The sequence below is a fragment of the Micromesistius poutassou genome (genome assembly GCF_964030765.1).
Source record: "Micromesistius poutassou genome assembly, chromosome: 13".
Lineage (NCBI taxonomy): Eukaryota > Metazoa > Chordata > Actinopteri > Gadiformes > Gadidae > Micromesistius > Micromesistius poutassou.
In genome coordinates, this window is record NC_140283.1 from 11978976 (window position 1) to 11997505 (window position 18530).

The following is an 18530-nucleotide window of genomic DNA, read 5'->3' on the forward strand; positions in this document are numbered from 1 at the left end:
TTGAACCATCACTATGGTTGCACTATCACCTCCGGAGTGATAAGTTCGCAGCACCTTGCTGGTCTTCCACTCTTCTGACAGTGTTTCAGGAGACTCCAAGCCCTTGCATTCTGGTGGAGCCGTCAAAATATGGACTGCGGCTGGGAAAGCTTCCCAAACTCTCACTAAAATATATTGTACCATTGAGCGAATCCACTGACAAAAGAGGATTAAAAACAGTTTAAAGGTGTTCATCTTGACACGTTTAACCTCTGATCTCCGGTCACACACCTATAGTTAATCACTTTTCATTTCTTTGAACAGGTTAAAAACTGATCACAAGGAAACTACGATAACTAACAAAGTCATGGAGGTTCAATATAAATAGATGACAAAAAGGCAATATATGATTTCACAGTAACTTTTACACCAATGTGTCCCAATATCTTCCTTCTAAAAAGACTGAATAACATGCAACTATGTAAATACAATAATGGCCAAATGCAATTGAAAACTACAGGAATTGTCCAACTCTCAGGATTACAGATCGTCTCATGATCATAGACCGTAACTTAGAACAGAAAATACAGCTTAAAGCCCAACTAAACCAATAAAAATGTACTATACTATATAACCCCAACTATTTAACTGAGGTATTCCGGATGGTTCTGAAACAGTCCCGGTGTGGTTGCAAGTCGGTCCTTCTTCCAAGTGGCAGTAGGTGAGAAGCTATGAACTCTAGTAGTAGCCATGTTCATCTGGTTATTTCTAGCTCCAGTGGGTGAGAGGGCATTCAGGGCTCTGGGAGGTAATGTGATTCCTAGGTCTTCTTGGGACTTGCCTTCATAGTGCCACCCAGAGTACCTCCCTGTTGCAGTGGAGTTCAGTACAGTGTAGCCGTCATCAACAGCCCCAAAATGGTTTCAAAAGGAGACCTACACCTGAACCTTTAAAATTGACAAGAATAAACTCCCCAAGCTAACCCTAAACAGTAGGAAAATTAGGAAACCTTGATAAGGAACACAGCAATATATGAAGGAGCTACATATCTTCAATTCAGGGCCAAATTAGTCAAGGTCATGTAGTGCAAGGGCTCAGTAATGACATTCGATTAGACATAACAGCTTGGACATTTTTTATCTTTGTTAAAAATAATGCAGAGTTCAAAAATTGTATCGTGCCAGAAATAAAAGACAGCAGAGAGCTCTCAGCACACATGGTACAACATGTTAATTAGCTTTTGAAATAGCTAAGCACTTCTAAGGGGCTTCTGAGCATATCAGTAGCCAATTCTTTGTTTTTCCCCCAATACTAGACAATTTCTTATAGCATCACTGAATAAATCGGGCAACTTATTTAGGAACTGGTATCTTTAAGACAGGGAAAAAGCTTTTTTTTTTTTTTTTTACTTTGCAATGGCAAAAAATCTAAGCTTTAACAGTATTAAAAGTTTGCATTGTAAGAGGTGCAATATGTCCTCTTAAGGAGATACATCTAAACAAATATTTACAACAGTTATTTTTGTCAAAATAACCATGTAGTCATGTGGATATGTATTATTTGTATGTGTCTGTTAAAAAATGACACACAGTTCTGTTTACATTCATCCTTAAGTTGGGGATTTATTTATTTAATGTTAGACAGTGCATCATGGAATATCCGCAATTTCAGATCTTAAATGAGAATCAATTCCATCATCGTGCATATGGGTTAGGCCCTACAGTATCTATGAGGAAAAGAGGTGGAATTGTTAAGTAAAGAGTTAAAAATAAAGAAGTTGAATATTAATACATATATATCAAAACATATGTATATGTATTGTTTCAGGTGTCCTATCTGCATGAATACATCACAATGAAAAACAGGAAACATTTTTATGATTTTCAGCTGACATAATTGTCTGTTGCATCTTCTCATAAATTATACACATAAGTGAAATTAGATGAAATTGGACCCTCAAATAAAACATACAAAAAGCAGTGAATTATACATAATGTAAAACTATGTAAAGCCAAACATGGCAATTTTACTGAAATGGCTCATTTCTGGCAACAGGAAATTATACTGTAACAACCCAGCATAATATAAAGATGTGAGCATCTAAATAAAAGGAATTCCTGTTACACTGGGACAGGTTGTTCAGGAAAAAAGCTTTTTTTGCTTGAAGTAGGCATCGAATCGGCAGTGAGCGTAGTCCTGTGGTGGAAGAAAATACGTTTATCAGGTGATAATCATAGAAGACCCAATATAAATACAAGTAAACGCCTGCATCCTCCTTACCATATATCCAAACTCTATTTTAGATATCTTGGCCTGGATGATGGACCACAGGCCCCAGAGAAAATGAGATGCCAGTGCGTACCTGCAACACAAGAGGTAAAGAAATATAAACTAAACAACGTTGTGTTTGTGTCCACTCAGTAGACATATTGCAAGAGGAGCCAGTTATCAAAATAATTAATAAAATAATGATGCAGACCACCTTAGCACTAATAACTAAGTGTTTTGTTTTATAGCAAATATGTCATGACTGTGCAATGTCAAAGGTGTAACAACAATAATCAATGTAATTTTATGTTGCGATGTGTCGCTTTAATATTCTCTTTCTATTACTCATATTGTAATACAGTACTATAATAAACTTGGCATGTAAAAAAATAAAGGGATCACTTTGGTTTCATAGTCAATTGAATTTCACAGAGATATCCTTACATGGATTCAATATTTTCAAATACAAAACCAAACCAAGAATCTTAGTACACTGTTCACATACTCCCCCTGTTCTTTTTTTGTGTAATACTGTATTACATTTTTTATTAATAATTTAGTATTTTACCAATCTTGTATACATGTTTGTCAGCTATTTATATGACCTGTTGGCTTCAATCAGCATGGCCTCTTCCTCTTGTGTCTGGTCCTCTTCTGCAGTGCTGTCAGAGAATGCTTTGTATTCCGCCAGGTAATTACGAATAAAATGAAGCTAGGATATAGAGCAAAACATAGTCAACATATGCAATATAGCAGGTGTTTTAACCATTGTTTTGTTATAATGAAGCTGAACATTTAGATAGTAGCATTTGTAAATATCCACTATTCTATTCAAGTTGTTTCTAAAGTGTTGCTACAAACCTAAAAAACCCTGATATATAAGCAGTATCCATACATAAAAAATAATGAAGACATGGAATACAAAGTGTTTCTGTATGCATCAGAGAAAATTGATGCTTTTAGCCATGTTATTATGATAAGAAATCATAGACAAATTAACATGTGAAATACTCAAATATCAGTACTGGATTGCTATATTTTAAGTGTTCAATAGAAAAACAAAAAATGGCCATAATGTTCCTCAACAATCCTCAACAATGATCTGCATTCATATTATTCCAGTAAAGTAAGAAAGGAATTCCTAGTAAACTAAAAAGGTCCAATTATCATTTCCCCTTCAAACATTATGCACTATTATCAATTTCTGTCCAGTCATGCCCAAAATCCTAATCTATCATTGTTATATTCCTGACAATGTTGTTAAATTGTACAATCTGTTACATCTTTCTGTTGAGTGCAGAGAAAACGGCCAATGGACGGCGAGCCAGACCTGCTGCTCTCTGGTGGGGTAGTTCTCTGCGCTGGCCTTGTAGAAGGGCCACTGGTTATAGGTGTAATTGTACATCCACTCGCAAAAGTGGTTGCCAAAGTCAAACCCCCTGAAGGAAAGAACAAATGACACATGTCACAACATGACATTATATTTTTGATAACAAGGCAATAACTCTGTAACTCGTCATAAACAACATGGTTTTGATGTAATCCTGGCATAAGCAAGTCATTATCTCTTCATGACAATGTTCGTTATGACAAGATAATTATTGCGTTATAAAACGTAGTTGGTTATGCCTTGATAACCACTTATTATCTCCTTATAATTATCTCCTTATAATAACAAACTGAGCACAAATAAATTACAAGATGGCAGCGCTCGTCTTCTACACGGACAGAAGTAATGATCAAAAACCAAAGTAGGTGTAGCAACTTTCAATAAAAAATTATAAAGTGCTTCACATTAAAACAGAAATATTAAAACAATGATTACAAATAAAACACATATTTCAAGTCTTTAAAGTTTGGAAATGTCCACCACTGAAACCAACTCATGTCGCACACGTTTTCCAAAGCAAGGCCTTCATGCTTACCTGTAGTTGTAACTGCTGTACTCAAAGTCGATGAGCATGAGTCTCTCTGTAGACATGGGATCCCGGCCTTCCAGCTTCAGGATGTTCCCTGAGGAAGCAGAACTAGACATTACCCAGAATACCCCTATCCTTAATGCATTACACACACACACACACACACACACAGAGACCCCTTAACCTTGCATTCACATTATTTCATGGACAGGGTCCAAATTGTGAGTTGTATACGCTTATTGAAGCTTGTAGCCCAAACTAGGAAGTGAGAAGAGCCTTTTACATTTAAGTATTAGTCAACTGCATGTGGTAATATTTCCTCATTGGCCAATTCAGCTCACAAAAACCTAGATAATGGTATTTATTATCAACCCACATGTTAATTTACTATCTAATCTTGGAAGACATAATATTTCTATCCCTAACTGATATAGGGACTGGGGGCAGGGGTTGCATATTTAAATGAATTATATAGCTAAATCTTGGTGTTGTGCATGGCTCTTGGCAATAAACGAGTAAACGTATATTACACTCAGGGATTCGTGGAAATAGGACAACAAATGTGGTAGCTGGGTGGAGACTGTATTAGAGGTGTTGGATGTGGGGTGATAAATACCTTCTGTTACATCATTATGACAGAAGACCACGGGAGACGGTGTTGCCGCCAGCAACTGTCTAGCGATGACAACAAGCAATGGAAAATGGAGAGCATGGAGATAAGGTTAAGATAGAGATTCATGATTATGGGCTAGTGTCGTGTCAAAGACAACAGATTCAGTCACTTCAGATATTATGAGTAGAAAGTGCAAAAGTATAGACGGTATCTTTGCCCTTTCAGGGAGTCATGTTTGTACCTTGTACTAATCTACTGAAGGAGGAACCAGGGGTTTTGGATAACAATTGTTTGGGTGGTTTGCAGACACCCAGCTCAGACCTGGGTGAAAGGGACTTTTTAATTCCTTCTGTTTCAGATTTTTTTTTGACCAATCATGTCGATGAAGGCGGCAATCTGAAAGCATGCAATTGGCTAACATCAAACTCAAACTCATCAGCCAGCATCATTTTCTGGTGAGAGGATAAGCCAAAACATCCTGTCAAGAACCAGTGTACTAAAAATATAAAAAGTGTTTGTAAAAGTTTGAAATCAACATTGGAACGGTCCCTGTAGAAAAGCATTATCCTCTCACGCTAATTAAGTTCTCTTTGGTAGATTATCTCTGTGACTAAACAGAAAACAAGCCATAACGCCGTTCCTTCCCATTTTTGCGATCCAGCCTCCGGCTCTTCCCCCCCAGTCTGTCGAGTCAACTCACCGGAGACTGTCCAGCTCGGCTGGCAGGTTGAATTTCATCAGCTTATTGTACTTCTTCACATGTGCTTCCCGTGTAAACTTGAGTTCCATCACTTGATCCATGTATCTAGTCAGACAGTTGACGACATTGTGCTCCATTATAGCAAATAGTCAGAAGTAAAATATAGTAATAAAGACATTAAAAATGTTTTATTGAGACATAGACAGCGACAGAGACAGAGACAGACAGCTTTCCTACCGATCAATCGTTCCAAAAAGCCATTTTGGCTCTTTGTTAAAGGGCATTTGCATTCTGTGGAAACGAGCCACTTTACAAGCAATCTCCGAGGAAATGGAGGGGTCGCAGAGCTCCTCTGTGCGCATGCGATCATTCTTAGAAGAGACATAAAACATCACAACAAAATGGTTCACCCAACTGTAACTCTGACCTATTGATCTTCACAAATATGCAGAGGAGTATTATATGCGACACATAACTCTTTCAATTAATGTATTGATTAAAGTAGGAGTGTGCATGAGTGTTGTACCGGCAAATACTCTTCTAAACGTCCTTCAGGAAAGATACCGTACAACTTTGGCCCAAGAGTTCGTTCTGCCAGAATTGCAAACATCACACTTTCCAAGACCAGTGAGTCCACTCCCTGTTTAGAGATCATATATCATGGTTAATACATCTGATTAGCACCCCCATCTCTACTGTATGAGCAAACGGTATAATGTACTACACACATAATATTCAGTGAACTTGAACTTGAGCTACAGGGTCATACCAACCTGTAGAATAGCACCATAGACTCGGAGCAGCACCCGGCGTGGTTCCTCAGCCACACTGGATACTTGGGCAGGCAGATTGCACATGTAAAGCAGATTACTCAGCCCGCCACTGCAAACATAATGTACAATGTTATATATCCTCCTGGCTTAACAAAGAACCGACACCACAACATCAGGCAATCGGATAGGCTATTTCACAGTATCGAAATTACACCTTGTTTTTTTTTGAAAAACCACCAAGGCGTATTACTTATAACATAATCAACATATTACCTTACGATGGAGATTTGAAAGTCTGATTCGGGAATGGTCTTCCAAGAACCAGACAGAAAGTCTCTGCACCAAGCGAACGCCCGGTCCCTCGTCTCCCTGTCCACCTCCTCGGTTCGCCCGTCCCGGTAGGACTCTGCCTCGGAGTCGTCATCGCCGTTCGATCCGAGAGGACTCGGAGCCCTCAGGTTACTTACATGTGGGTGTAAAAGCCGATCGGGCATGTTGAATTTACCCTCACATCCGTCTCCAGTTTGCATGGTGAGCTTTCCGGCCAATCGCGAAGAAAACGATCTCGTAAAGGGCTGACAACCTCGCCAGACTCGTGAAGCCGGGGTGACGTTGTAGTGCGAGTTAGCTAAGCGATAAAGCCTGAGATAGCGGGATGGTTGCAATAGCATCGGGAACGAATGGTACAGTACAGCGCCTTCTAGAGGGATAATCTAAATAGCTCTGGAACAGTATTACTGTATATATTCTTTAGCTTCCGCGTCTACTTATGCAAATCAGTGTCATTTTAGACACGCCCTCTGACATGTCCCTGTCTGGCATCATAATGATCCAATCAGGGTTGCTGGCCTGGAGCAATGGGAAGCAATGATTGGCCTTTGCTAGATTCCACCCAGAGCGGTGAATAGGTGGGAGCAACCAGGAAGTTCGAGGTCGTTACGATTGTTGTGTGCCGTTGTGAGCTTCGCTGTAAAGGTGTAAAAGCATGATTATGATCATGTATTTATAGCCACATCCATGTCTTATGATGACTCGTTGTGTGTGTGTTCGGTGTTTTGTGATAGGTAAGGTGTTGTTAATGTGACAAGTGTGACAACCATCGCTCTCTGTAGTTCGATGGTTGCTGCCTTTTGTGCCTCTCTGGTGCAGGGTAGCCAGTGGACGGAGCTGCGAGAGTCGTCAGCTGTTGTACTCTGCCTCTGGCTTCATAAGTTGGACCACATCAGCCTTTCTCGCTTTCTTTCCGCACATGCAGGAATTACGTTTTTTTGTTTTGTTGCTTTGTCCCGCATGGACATGGTTTTATGTTGCACACGTTCCACTCATCCATTCACTACACACTATATTCTATATACACTATATTTGGATTAATAGGCCTACATATTTATTTTAACATTTATTTTGAATCATGTGTGGACTCCCGCTTTCTTATATCATTGAGCCTGATTGTAAAATTATGTCACATGTATTATATGCAGGGACGTAGCACCAAATTCTGGGCCCTATATACAAGAAATCCCCCCCCCCCCCCATCCTAGCAGGCAGCTAGGATGATATAGCCATTTTGTAATGCAATGACGTCTGCGGCTAACTAGCCTGTATACCATAGGTTATTATTTATCATGTAGCCTAATTTTACATTAGGTTGCTTTAAATCAGTAGCCTGCTGTTGCAATATTAGCCTACCGTACACTTTATTTATCCTTTAATGATAACAGAGTTAAGAATGGGGTTTCATCTTGTGTGTTTAAACGTTTGTGCTCACCTTTCTTAGTAAATAAGTTAGTCAGAACCTGACTTCCTCAATTTTGTCCTTCCCTGGAAGACAGGGAAGGAAGAGGAATTCTTTTTCAAATTTCCCATGGGCCCCCCTCTGCCTTGGGCCCCCAAGCCTGTCCCACTTACACCCGCAGTCCGTCGGCCCTGATTATATGTAGGGAATGGCGTGTTTTGCTGCATGTTGCCCCGAAATCTAAATCAGAGACAGGCCCCTAATTGAGAGATGATACATGCTCAATGACCAGAAGATTTATTTCAGTCACACTCAAATATGAATGTTCCGTAGCTTGAATTGCATTTGCGAACAAATCAAGAAGTTTTTTCTTCTGAGACGAACTGGACCTCCATACTGCTAACCATGGTGTAACCACTGTTTTCAATGCTCCGCTGTGTAGCTTTGCCAGCGTCTCTCCCTGTGTGAGGTAGATGGAAGAGTAGACAATGCTCATTGTGAGATCAAAATACATTGAACACAGATTATAGCCTGTGAACCACAATATCTGTTTTGAGATAATAACAATTATCAAGGTTTCCTTACTCTTCCTGGAACATCTGGGTTGACAATTGTTTCCAACACACACGGCTGTGGTACAGTGAATGAACACCTGGAAACCGAACATGTAGATTAGGCCTTTTTCAGATAGGCCTACTGGTGACTTGAGGTGAACAAGAAAACCAAACTGTTACATGTCGGATGCATTACCTTTTCCCTCAGCGGACTTAAATTGCCCTGATCCACAAATGTGAACATCTTGAACACGAAACGCTGATAGTGAGATGGCAATTCGACATTAGTGGCAGTCTTCAGTCTCGTCAGGTAACGGTCGTCATGATACGGACAGCTGAAGAGAAGAAGGAGGAGTGGAAAGAGAAAGGAGGCGAGTAAAAAAAAAAATGTTTATGTTTTATCATCATCAAACATGCTACTTTACTTTACTCATGCATTTCAAAGATAAGGCCTACGTGAAACGTCTATGCCCGAAAGCCTTCAGCAATGCTTCAAATGTAGGACATGGGTGGTCTGACTCAGGGCTACTTTGTAAGTCGTACCCATCAATCAGCAAGTCCCACTGAGGGAGGCTCTCTGGGTTGGGAGTGGTGGTAGTCCAGCAGCGGCCGAGAGTCAAGGACAGATCTGGGTCGGTCCTGCCCAAAAGTTTAACCTGTACGTAGACGGGATCCCTGAGGACCTTTACCACAGGGTAGTCGGCCGCGTTGTAGAAGGAGTCATAAGCCACGTCCTCTGCCAAATGATCGAAGCAAAAATCAAGCAAAAATCATCAATTATTTTGAGGTCAATATAAGATAAATAGGCCTACATTACATATTAAGGGCGTATTCACACCTGCCTTGTTTGGTTCGAACCAAACCAAAAAAATCGCTGGTGCAGACCTTTTGGGCTGGTGTGAATACAAACCATTGAACTCTGGTGTGGACCAAACAGTCGGACGAGACCCATCCGGAGAGGTGGTCTCGGTTCGCTTCCAAACGAAGCCTGGTGCGGTTCACTTGAGATGTGAAAGCGACCGCACCTCGGTCCGATCCAGTTCTAAATATCATACACCTCATTGGACGTAACAGGCACCCGCTCAGTCGCGCACATTATGGGAATTATTGTTTGATTCGTTTTTTGTTGTTATAGGCCTATTGTTTGAAATTTTGGTCCGATATCCAATAGACATTCCGTCTCCTTTGCTCCATGTTGAGCCACTACTCATTTTCACCCGACGGTCCGACGAAAGCACATAAAAAGTATGCTGGAAAACACACATAAAAATGCTGATGCATTTAACACATTCAGCACCAGGATAAGGGAGAAGGAGTTCGACCGGTCCACAGATGTAGGCCTATATCACACTGGATATCCATGATTGTTTGACGCTTTGCCCCATACCTTTTTGTCCAATGATTGAACGATCTTTTCACACATGTGGGTTTGTTGTCAAATTCTGGGACTGTTGCAAAAATTGCAATGTGAAAAGGAACCACACCAAACCAAAAAGTAAACATTGTATTTTGGTCCAGACCAAAGAGACCGAACTAAAGGACTTTCCTGGTGTGAATACGCCCTAAAATCGACCAAAAAGCTTTCATCAATTTGTAGTGAAATTGGTCAATTGGAAATGTGGTCAATATTTCTTTCTTCTGACCTTCGTAACATCCCTTTTGGGTACACACTCCGTTGGCCAACAGTAGCTCCACCCGGATGGGTCCAAGGGCAGCGATTGGTTGTGGAGGTGGATTTAACAGAACCTCAATGACCAGCGCTTCGATGGAGACGCCAATATATCTACACTGGAAGAGCAACCTGAGAAGAACAGAGAGTGAGCAGAGAAAGACTCCATATTTGGAATAAAAGATTTGGTCCCAATTCTGAGAACTTTTACTTTGGGTTGAATAACAAGAGTTTCGCATTCACAGTGACACATGATGGATATTTAAAAGTGAATTTTTAAAAACTGTAAGCATATACCATAGCTCTCAATAATAGTGACCCTAAGAATTACTATTAATATCAAGGTTTTCCTTGCAAAGTGCTACACATTGAAAAATGAGGAACACGATTAAAAGAGCCATAACAAGCACATGAGATCAAACAAATAACATAAATTCACACTTGCACTATGAAATCACAGAGACACAACAAAACAATAAAACCAAGTAAATGCATACTAAACAGCTAACAAAAATGGTCAAGATTTGTTGTAAATGCATGATATACAATTACCCACTCATAGGTGCTGTCTCTAGTGATGGAACCATAAGGCCCCACTCCCACTTCGTATAAAGATGACATTCTGTTCTCGTAGACTACCACACCAGGCTCTTCCTGTGAGGAGTTTGCTGTTAGTTCGGAAGTTATCAGTGACGATCTCAAGCATAACATGCATATGAAAATAAGATTCTTGTTACAATGTCATATAGTTGTCTAAACACATTGATCAATCGATTGTACATTGATCAATCTGAGATTGAAAATAAATGCCATTGGTAAATTATAAACACATAAATAACACCACAAATCTGGGAATGGGTTGTGATATTCAAGCATCCTCAACAACTATTTTGGTCAGGCATCCATTTGGCCTGATTTAATTATTCATGAATGGAGGATCATACCGTGGTAACAGAACCGCAGCCAGTCACAGGGAACTGGTAGATAGCGAAGTGTGAGTTGCTGCCCACAAGTCCACAGCCTGGTTCATTTCCAAGCAGCGACACTGATTCCAGGTCAATGTTTGGCAGTGTGGCATCTATGGCCACCACCACAATGAACTGGGCGTCCTTGGTGCACTGAACAGTCACTGGTGAAAAATGAACAAGAAAAGAGGCACATTCAGTGTCTCCAAGTTAATATTAGGTGTGAGATTAGGTGTGTCTCACAACACTTACCTGCCTTTCCGTAGAAGCAGGTGCTTCCATCGAAGCAGCAGTTGATGGCTTCACAGTCGCCAGCAGTAATGCCCTTGCGGCCACAATTTATCTTGTAGGCATCCTCCACCTCACAGCTATGGGCTGTCTCTGTAGGATGCTGAGTCTTTCCAGTCTCCTGCTGCCATTTGGGTTGCTGGGGTGTCTGGGGCTTGGGAAGACTGTGTGGCCTGGGGGATTGCTTTGGAGGGGCCTGAGGAGCTGGCTTCCACTGGGGAGCCTGGGGTTCCTGGGGAGCCTGAGGAACCTGGGGAGCTGGCTTCCACTGGGGAGCCTGGGGTTCCTGGGGAGCCTGAGGAACCTGGGGAGCTGGCTTCCACTGGGGAGCCTGGGGAGCTGGCTTCCACGGGGGAAACTGGGGGGGCTGGGGAGCCTGGGGAGCTGGCTTCCACTTGGGAACCTGAGGAGCCTGAGGAGGCTGGGGAGCTTGAGGAGGGGGCCACTGTGATGCCTGCTGAGGCTTTTCGTAACGCTGAGAGTCAGCCAGGCAGCTAAAGGCTGTGGCCATAAGGCAAACCGAAGCCCATATTGGTGTCATGGTTCCACAGCAAGAGACACAAAAAGCTCAGTAGACGTTGTGGAAAGTTTGTAGAAGTTCCACTGGCTTTTATAGCAGTTGGGTCATGCTGACTTGTTGGTTTGGCAATCCATTTGCTGACCACAGGGGCCAATACAATTGTTTACTGTTTCAGTTGCTTACTTTAGGCGAATAAATGAACACATTTTATTAAACCTTGTTTGGGGTATGATTTTATAAAACATTTAAACATTTAATGTTTTGTATTGCATTTAAAAAAGAAAGGTTTCTTCTTATATCTTGACATTGAGCAAATAGTATGTTTGGACAAACATTGAGCTCCATTATAGCATCAGTCGTCATTGATCTGGGTCATTTGAACTGATTAAACAGAATTCCAACCTTGATAGGGTCCGCACGACCTGTTTGTTATTAAAACGACCTGGTTACCGTGTCCCGATCAGAGAGTGGGTACCAAGTTCTACTAGATGATGATCAATATTGACTCAAGGACCTTCTAAAAAATAGTCGAATGTTCAAGGAATAGCTGATTGCAATAGTAATCAATACGACTTAGTAGTATTACCTAAGAAATAACCTTTAGTTTATTAAACATTTTCATAGTAAATGCTTATCATTCCAGCTCCAGAAACCTTGGGCTATTTCCTCAGGTCTGGTTATATTTGTGTCTTTAGGAATGCCCAAAACGTAGTTGGTTGCTGCAATCCTATTGCCTCAATTCAAAGGCTGAGTCTTTGACCTGCACCCTCTAAACCTGGCAGAGGCACGGTCAAAGGAAGGGGCGGAAGAAGTTGTCAAGTCAACACGGGTGTTTCGTTATAAAAGCCTGTGTTGGTTTTCAACTGGCCTCACAACATCCAGTGAGCCCGGTAGATCACTTGTTATTGTGAAGAAATGGTCACGAAGGGGATTGCAGTGTGCCTGGCACTGGTCACATTGGCCACGGTTGGCCAATGGTGTAATGCTCAATCTGACGGCAAGACTTACAATCCACCAAAAAAATTCCAGATGCCCAGACCTCCTCCACAGGTACAAGCTGCCAAGGGACACCAGGAGCCTATGGTCCAAACCAAGGAGCCAGAACGTAAAATCGTTTGGTCATACCCCTTGGATCCTGTAGATCCACCCAAGGCAGAGGCTCCATTTGTGCCGCGACCCCCGGTCGAGACTAACTTGGTAGCGATCCAATGCAGAGAGTCGGACATTGAAATACGAGTGAAGACGGCTTTCTATGGCGGCGGCCATCTGAACAGCCCCTCCGAACTCACCGTGGGATCCTGCCAAGCGGTCGGATTTGATGACCGTTCGCAATCGTTGATCTTCGAATCGCCCCTGCACGGGTGTGAAAGCAATCTAAGGGTAGGACCAAGCCTATCATTATTGTGTGTTGTGTATAATATCCATATTAAAAATGGGCTTATAATATGAGTAGTTGCAACCAGATGACATAGTATGCTGGTGTATATAACATGTATATAACTTATAACTGTATAACTGTGTGTGTGTGTGTGTGTGTGTGTGTGTGTGTGTGTGTGTGTGTGTGTGTGTGTGTGTGTGTATACTATATATATATATATATATATATATATATATATATATATATACACACACATATATACAACACTGCCATGTTATAACATATTTAAAATTGCATTATTGTGCCTTGTTTTTTTGCCAGACGTATGATGACTTCCTCATCTACTCCTTCATGCTGACCTACAACCCCCAATCCACTGGACCCGCTGTTGTCGTCAGGGCCGTCAGTATTTCCATGTCGATGGAGTGTCACTATCCCAGGTGCGTCAGCTAAACGATCAATTGACTTTAACCATGATACAAAGAAAATGGCAGGGTTAGGGTTAAACTGCAGATGATTGCAACTGCAGTTGCTTGAATTCAAATTTTTATGTATTAATTTGAAGAGTGCAAAGAATATTAAGTTGATGTTCAAATCCTGCAGGAGGCACAACGTGAGCAGTCCTGCCCTGGACCCTCTCTTCACCCCATTCTCAACAATCAAAGTGTCCGAGGAGCTTTTGTACTTCAGTTTTATACTCATGACCGGTGGGTACAAGACTTTGGCTTTGATTGAGGCTATTGCAAATAACCAATTTATTTATATTGATAATGCTATCACATATGGGTATGCATTTCAATTGTGCAAATCCCTTTGTGCAGATGACTGGATGTACGAGCGACCATCGTACCAGTTCTACCTCGGAGATATGATCCATTTGGAGGCCACCGTCAAACAGTTCCTGCACGTGCCCCTGCGTGTCTTTGTGGATTACTGCGTTGCCGAAGGGAGCCCTGGCTCGCCCCCTCAATACGTCTTCATTGAGAACCATGGGTAAAGAAATAAAGAGAGAGAGAAAATGAATCACACTGCACTGTTGGTAAGCTTTCGCTAAGTGTGATCCTTGGAATGTTTGTTTCCGCACTCAGGTGTTTCGTGGATGCTAAACTCACTGGATCCTCCTCGAAGTTCCTGCCCCGTATAAATGACTGGACCCTGCGGTTCCAGCTAGAGGCGTTCAAAATCCAAGGAGCAAACGGGGACTTGGTAAAAGAAAAGAACTCCAGGGGACCTTCTTCCTTTTTCTCTTGAGCATTGGTATCTGGAGCTCTGAACATTTTTGTTTTTCCGTTTAGGTCTACCTTACCTGCCACCTGAAAGCAACTTCCGCTGCTGCTCCCATTAGTGAGCAGAATAGAGCCTGCTCTGTGTCAGGAAATGGGTAAGTCTGTGTGTGTGTGTGTGTGTATGTGTGTGTGTGTGTGTGTGTGTGTGTGTGTGTGTAGGCTTTTACCTTTTTTTAAGGCCCCTGAATGTTATACCTTTCAGGGGCAATTTCATCCAATAATGGGAAGTGCCTTTCGTCTGTTGATGTTGCAAAATTCCGGGGACTCCCCTACAATACAGAAGTTGATACTTTATTTTACAGAGGCATGTAAAAGCCCCTGTCATCCCAAAATCCCAAAGTGGGGGTGACATACTGTTACACTGATATGAGCGTGCAGGTTCTCTGAACAATGGTTTGACCCTGTTCTGGTTCAGATGGACTGAGGCAAGCGGATCCAACGAGGCCTGTGGTTCCTGTGACCAGACCGGTGGATCCGGTGGATCCGGTGGATCCGGTGGATATGGTGGATCCGGTGGATATGGTGGATCCGGTGGATATGGTGGATCTGATCCTCCAAGGAAGGGTCGCAGTCTCTCCACAGTGCAAAGCGAAGGTATGCTCGGTTTAGTTATGGCAACGCATTTACGTTAACACATAATCATTTAGCGCAATTTTGGCTTGTTTCAAAAGTGGCGGAAAAAAAGTTATAGTGCTGCAAAAGACTAAGGTTCATAAAAACAACTTGAAAGAGCTGAAGAAGTATAAGGTAATTCAATATTGTGTTGTTGTTATTATTTTGTTGCATTAGGGGTAGTGCAAACCGATACAGAACCTATCACATATCAAAAGGCTCTCTACACAATTTCTAGTTCCAAAGCACTGTGATCAACTATGGTCTGGATCATGGATATACATCAAACAAATAATGCATAATTGTGGGCTCCTAACAGGGCTTTTAATATGAACTCGAACACTCAATATTAACCGCGGTTTGAGTCCATTTGGTTATCACTAGTGTTGGGGATGTGAAGGTGATACGTTGACTGTTATGCTAGTGAGTGGCCACATTTATTCATGTTCTCTAGTAGGACAAGTTAAGGTTAGGCTTTTGCTCAAGAGGCTTCAAAATGTCAGTTGGGTGTGGCTGTACTCATTTGCTGTTTCTTTTGTCTTTCAGTGGTTGAATGGGAAACTATTATCACTTTGGATCCCATCCGAATTTCTGGGGTGAAAGTTTGATAGGTCATGCCCTTGCTATGATGAACATCAAATAAACTATTTCATTGGTTCATACTTGTCTGTTTCTTATTAATTGCACCTTGTTGGACAAAAGGACAGTTTTTAAATAAATCTGCAAAAATGAATACACATGATTCAACTTGACACATTTTCTCAAGTGGTAGCAGGGGCGGAGTGGCCGTCGGGACGGTCGGGAGTTTTCTCGGCCGGTCGGCCACCGAGGTCAGGTGGACCAGCCTACATTTAATGTGAACTGCCGCGAGACGTGTGTAAGCCGGGCCTATGCGTTATACATCATTATTCTACTTCAGCGCTCGTCCGCGACCCCCCCCCCCCCCCCCCAAATCGCGACCGTAACAGCGCTCGTCCGCGATGGAGGGCATTGCTGCAATCTTCTGTATTAGAATTCAATTAATTCAATCCAAAAACAAATGTGAATGTGTTTAATGATTAACAAAATGTTTTGATGGGTAATGTGTTGCATCGTTTGTCTTGTGACGTTCTTTGTTAGTAGCCTATTGTGTCTACTTCTTCAGGAGATGGGCTTTTAGCGCCCCTTCGTGGAAGTGTTGCAAGTGTTGTGCAGGCCTACGTGTAAACCAAAACGCCGCTACGCCGCGTTTCAGCACCGCTGGCCAGGGACAGCTCCTCTCTGCACCACTGGACCAACCAACAAGCATCAATAGTAGAATCTATGTCCCGTTTGATAGGCTAGTCCTAGTACTACAATATAGAAAACCGGATCAAATAAGGATACAAGTACCAACTCAGAGGCCATATCCATGTTAGATCTATAATTCCAAAATTAATGAACGAGGGACTTTGCCCTGTCTTTTATTCACAATGTAAATGATATGACAAATATAGTAGCTTGTATATAATAATATACTTGGTTGAAGTGCATCTATCGGGCTTTATAATATATATATATATATATATATATATATATATATATATATATATATATATATATATATATATATATATATATATATATATATATATATATATGTGTGTGTGTGTGTGTGTGTATATATTTATTTATAGTTTTCACTGCTTGCGCCTTTCTCATCCGATTATCTCGTGTTACGGGAGGCACTGACGTTATATCTCGAGCCCACACCCCACACCCCCCTTCCCTCGCATCCCGAATCTGCACCGTCGCTCGTGTCCGCTGTGTGTTCCTGCAGCATCCGAGCATCGGTTTGGTCTGCATGCCGAGGGGGAAACACGGGGGGCTTTGGCTTGTTTGGCTTTGGTTTTCAGCAGGGTCGAGCAGCAGCAGCAGCAGCAGCACTCCCATCTGCGTGGTCATTTCGTCCCCTTAGAACGGATGTTTCAATGTGGTGTTGATGGTGCTGTGAAGGGGGTCGTCTGATCTTGGCTAGTGTGCGCGGCCCGTAGCATCACTGCGGCCGTCTAAAGAGATACTGGCACAGAGAGAAAGCGACTGCGTCCGTCCTTTCCGTTGGTATCGACCGTGAATGGACCTGCGCTTGCTCTGATTTTCTGCAGTCACTTTCCAGTCGTTTCAGGAAGAAGATGGCGGACAGGGCTGAGATGTTCTCCCTTACCACCTTCCACTCCCTTTCACCACCCGGTTGCAGGTAAGAAACAAGAGCGTTGGCCAATGTATGTATTCATATATAAATAATGGCGGGGTGAAGGATGGAGAATGCGGATTGTTGATTTATTGTTGAGCAGCGGTTAAATTGACATCTCAATCATGTCCAATATTGGATATTTAGAAGCACTACCGCCACAGCCTGCGGTAAAGGCCGATCTCCAAACACAAGGTTGAGCGCTTCGTGCTTTTTCTCTCGCAGTTGCAGCAGCATCCGGTTTTACAATCAAAATCGTTGATTTCTTATTGTTTTGCTTGTGGTACAGACTGACAGCATGTGAAGTGTGACGGCAGCGCGGTCAAAAGAGAGGATGGGGCTTAATGTGTTGTAGCGGCCGGTGGCTCCTTGCGCATTGTGGCTGGGAGGCCCACGCCCTGTTGAGAGCAGCCCAGGCGCTGCTTCAGCACAGGGGGACGCTCAGGAGCCTGCCATGACTTGTTTACTAGAACTATGTACCGCCTGGCTGTTTGATGCACCACACACTGAGGTCGTTTCAGTGGTTTTCGGAGTTTGACGAGGCGAAGATATATCGTGAGAGGAGAGAAGCAAAACTCAAAGTTAGGAAGCATCGTTAGGCCTACGTTGCTTGTGTGTTGTTGTTTTTTTTTTCTTTTCTCAAGACACAGATAACGATCCATTATTTCTAAGGTTGTTAATCTAAGGTTAAACGTCTTGCTGCAGCATGCATATGATTAGTAAAATTTGTAAGAAAACGGAATGATCCGAAGGAAAATTATTGTGTCAATATAACCCCAATGTCAAATTTCTACTATGGGTCAACAGTTTGGTTGTGATGTTTAGAAAAATAGATCTATCTCTGCTGCATCTCCTTTAACTAACTAGTGAGGCTACTTCAGGAGATTAGGATAGCTATAAAGAAAGAGAGAAAGAAAGATAGAGGAGAGAGAGTGTGTGTGTGCGTGTTTTTTTTTTTTTTTTTGTGTGTGTGTGTGTGTGTGTGCGCGGGTCCTTGTGTTAAAAGGGCTGACTTGTGCATTAAGCAAATGGTGTGTTGTTGTCTGTGCATTCATTTATCTTACG

The 18530-nt window shown here is 42.1% G+C and overlaps 4 protein-coding genes across 4 annotated transcripts in view; 2 read left to right on the plus strand and 2 right to left on the minus strand.

Moving 5' to 3' along the window:
* Positions 1-1581: 1581 nt before the first annotated feature.
* On the minus strand, positions 1582-7005 carry chkb (choline kinase beta). The gene is made up of 11 exons (XM_084477710.1): positions 6526-7005; positions 6253-6361; positions 6006-6119; positions 5717-5850; positions 5480-5584; positions 4783-4841; positions 4173-4260; positions 3578-3686; positions 2853-2959; positions 2260-2341; positions 1582-2175 (listed from the first exon to the last, which is right to left on the minus strand). The coding sequence occupies exons 1-11, from the start codon at positions 6921-6923 to the stop codon at positions 2119-2121; spliced, it is 1362 nt and encodes a 453-aa protein (XP_084333836.1). The 5' UTR covers positions 6924-7005; the 3' UTR covers positions 1582-2118.
* A 1560-nt stretch (positions 7006-8565) lies between these two features.
* On the minus strand, positions 8566-11971 carry LOC311357874 (zona pellucida sperm-binding protein 4-like; the record flags this gene model as incomplete). The annotated part of the gene is made up of 7 exons (XM_084477893.1): positions 8566-8583; positions 8735-8873; positions 9082-9274; positions 10182-10339; positions 10764-10861; positions 11152-11336; positions 11425-11971. 7 exons carry the CDS (start codon positions 11969-11971, stop codon positions 8566-8568), a joined length of 1338 nt encoding a protein of 445 aa, XP_084334019.1.
* A 909-nt stretch (positions 11972-12880) lies between these two features.
* On the plus strand, positions 12881-15911 carry LOC311357623 (zona pellucida sperm-binding protein 3-like). Its single transcript, XM_084477623.1, has 8 exons — positions 12881-13360; positions 13680-13798; positions 13962-14065; positions 14180-14351; positions 14447-14564; positions 14654-14739; positions 15060-15238; positions 15803-15911. The coding sequence occupies exons 1-8, from the start codon at positions 12896-12898 to the stop codon at positions 15862-15864; spliced, it is 1305 nt and encodes a 434-aa protein (XP_084333749.1). The 5' UTR covers positions 12881-12895; the 3' UTR covers positions 15865-15911.
* A 1495-nt stretch (positions 15912-17406) lies between these two features.
* The window catches only part of mapk8ip2 (mitogen-activated protein kinase 8 interacting protein 2), a gene marked incomplete at both ends in the record, with an annotated part of 42974 nt that continues 41850 nt past the window's right edge, over positions 17407-18530 (plus strand). The window contains one exon of the mRNA XM_084476813.1: positions 17407-17471. Within this exon, the coding sequence (XP_084332939.1) occupies positions 17407-17471 (65 nt within the window). The remainder of the gene's footprint in view (positions 17472-18530) is intronic.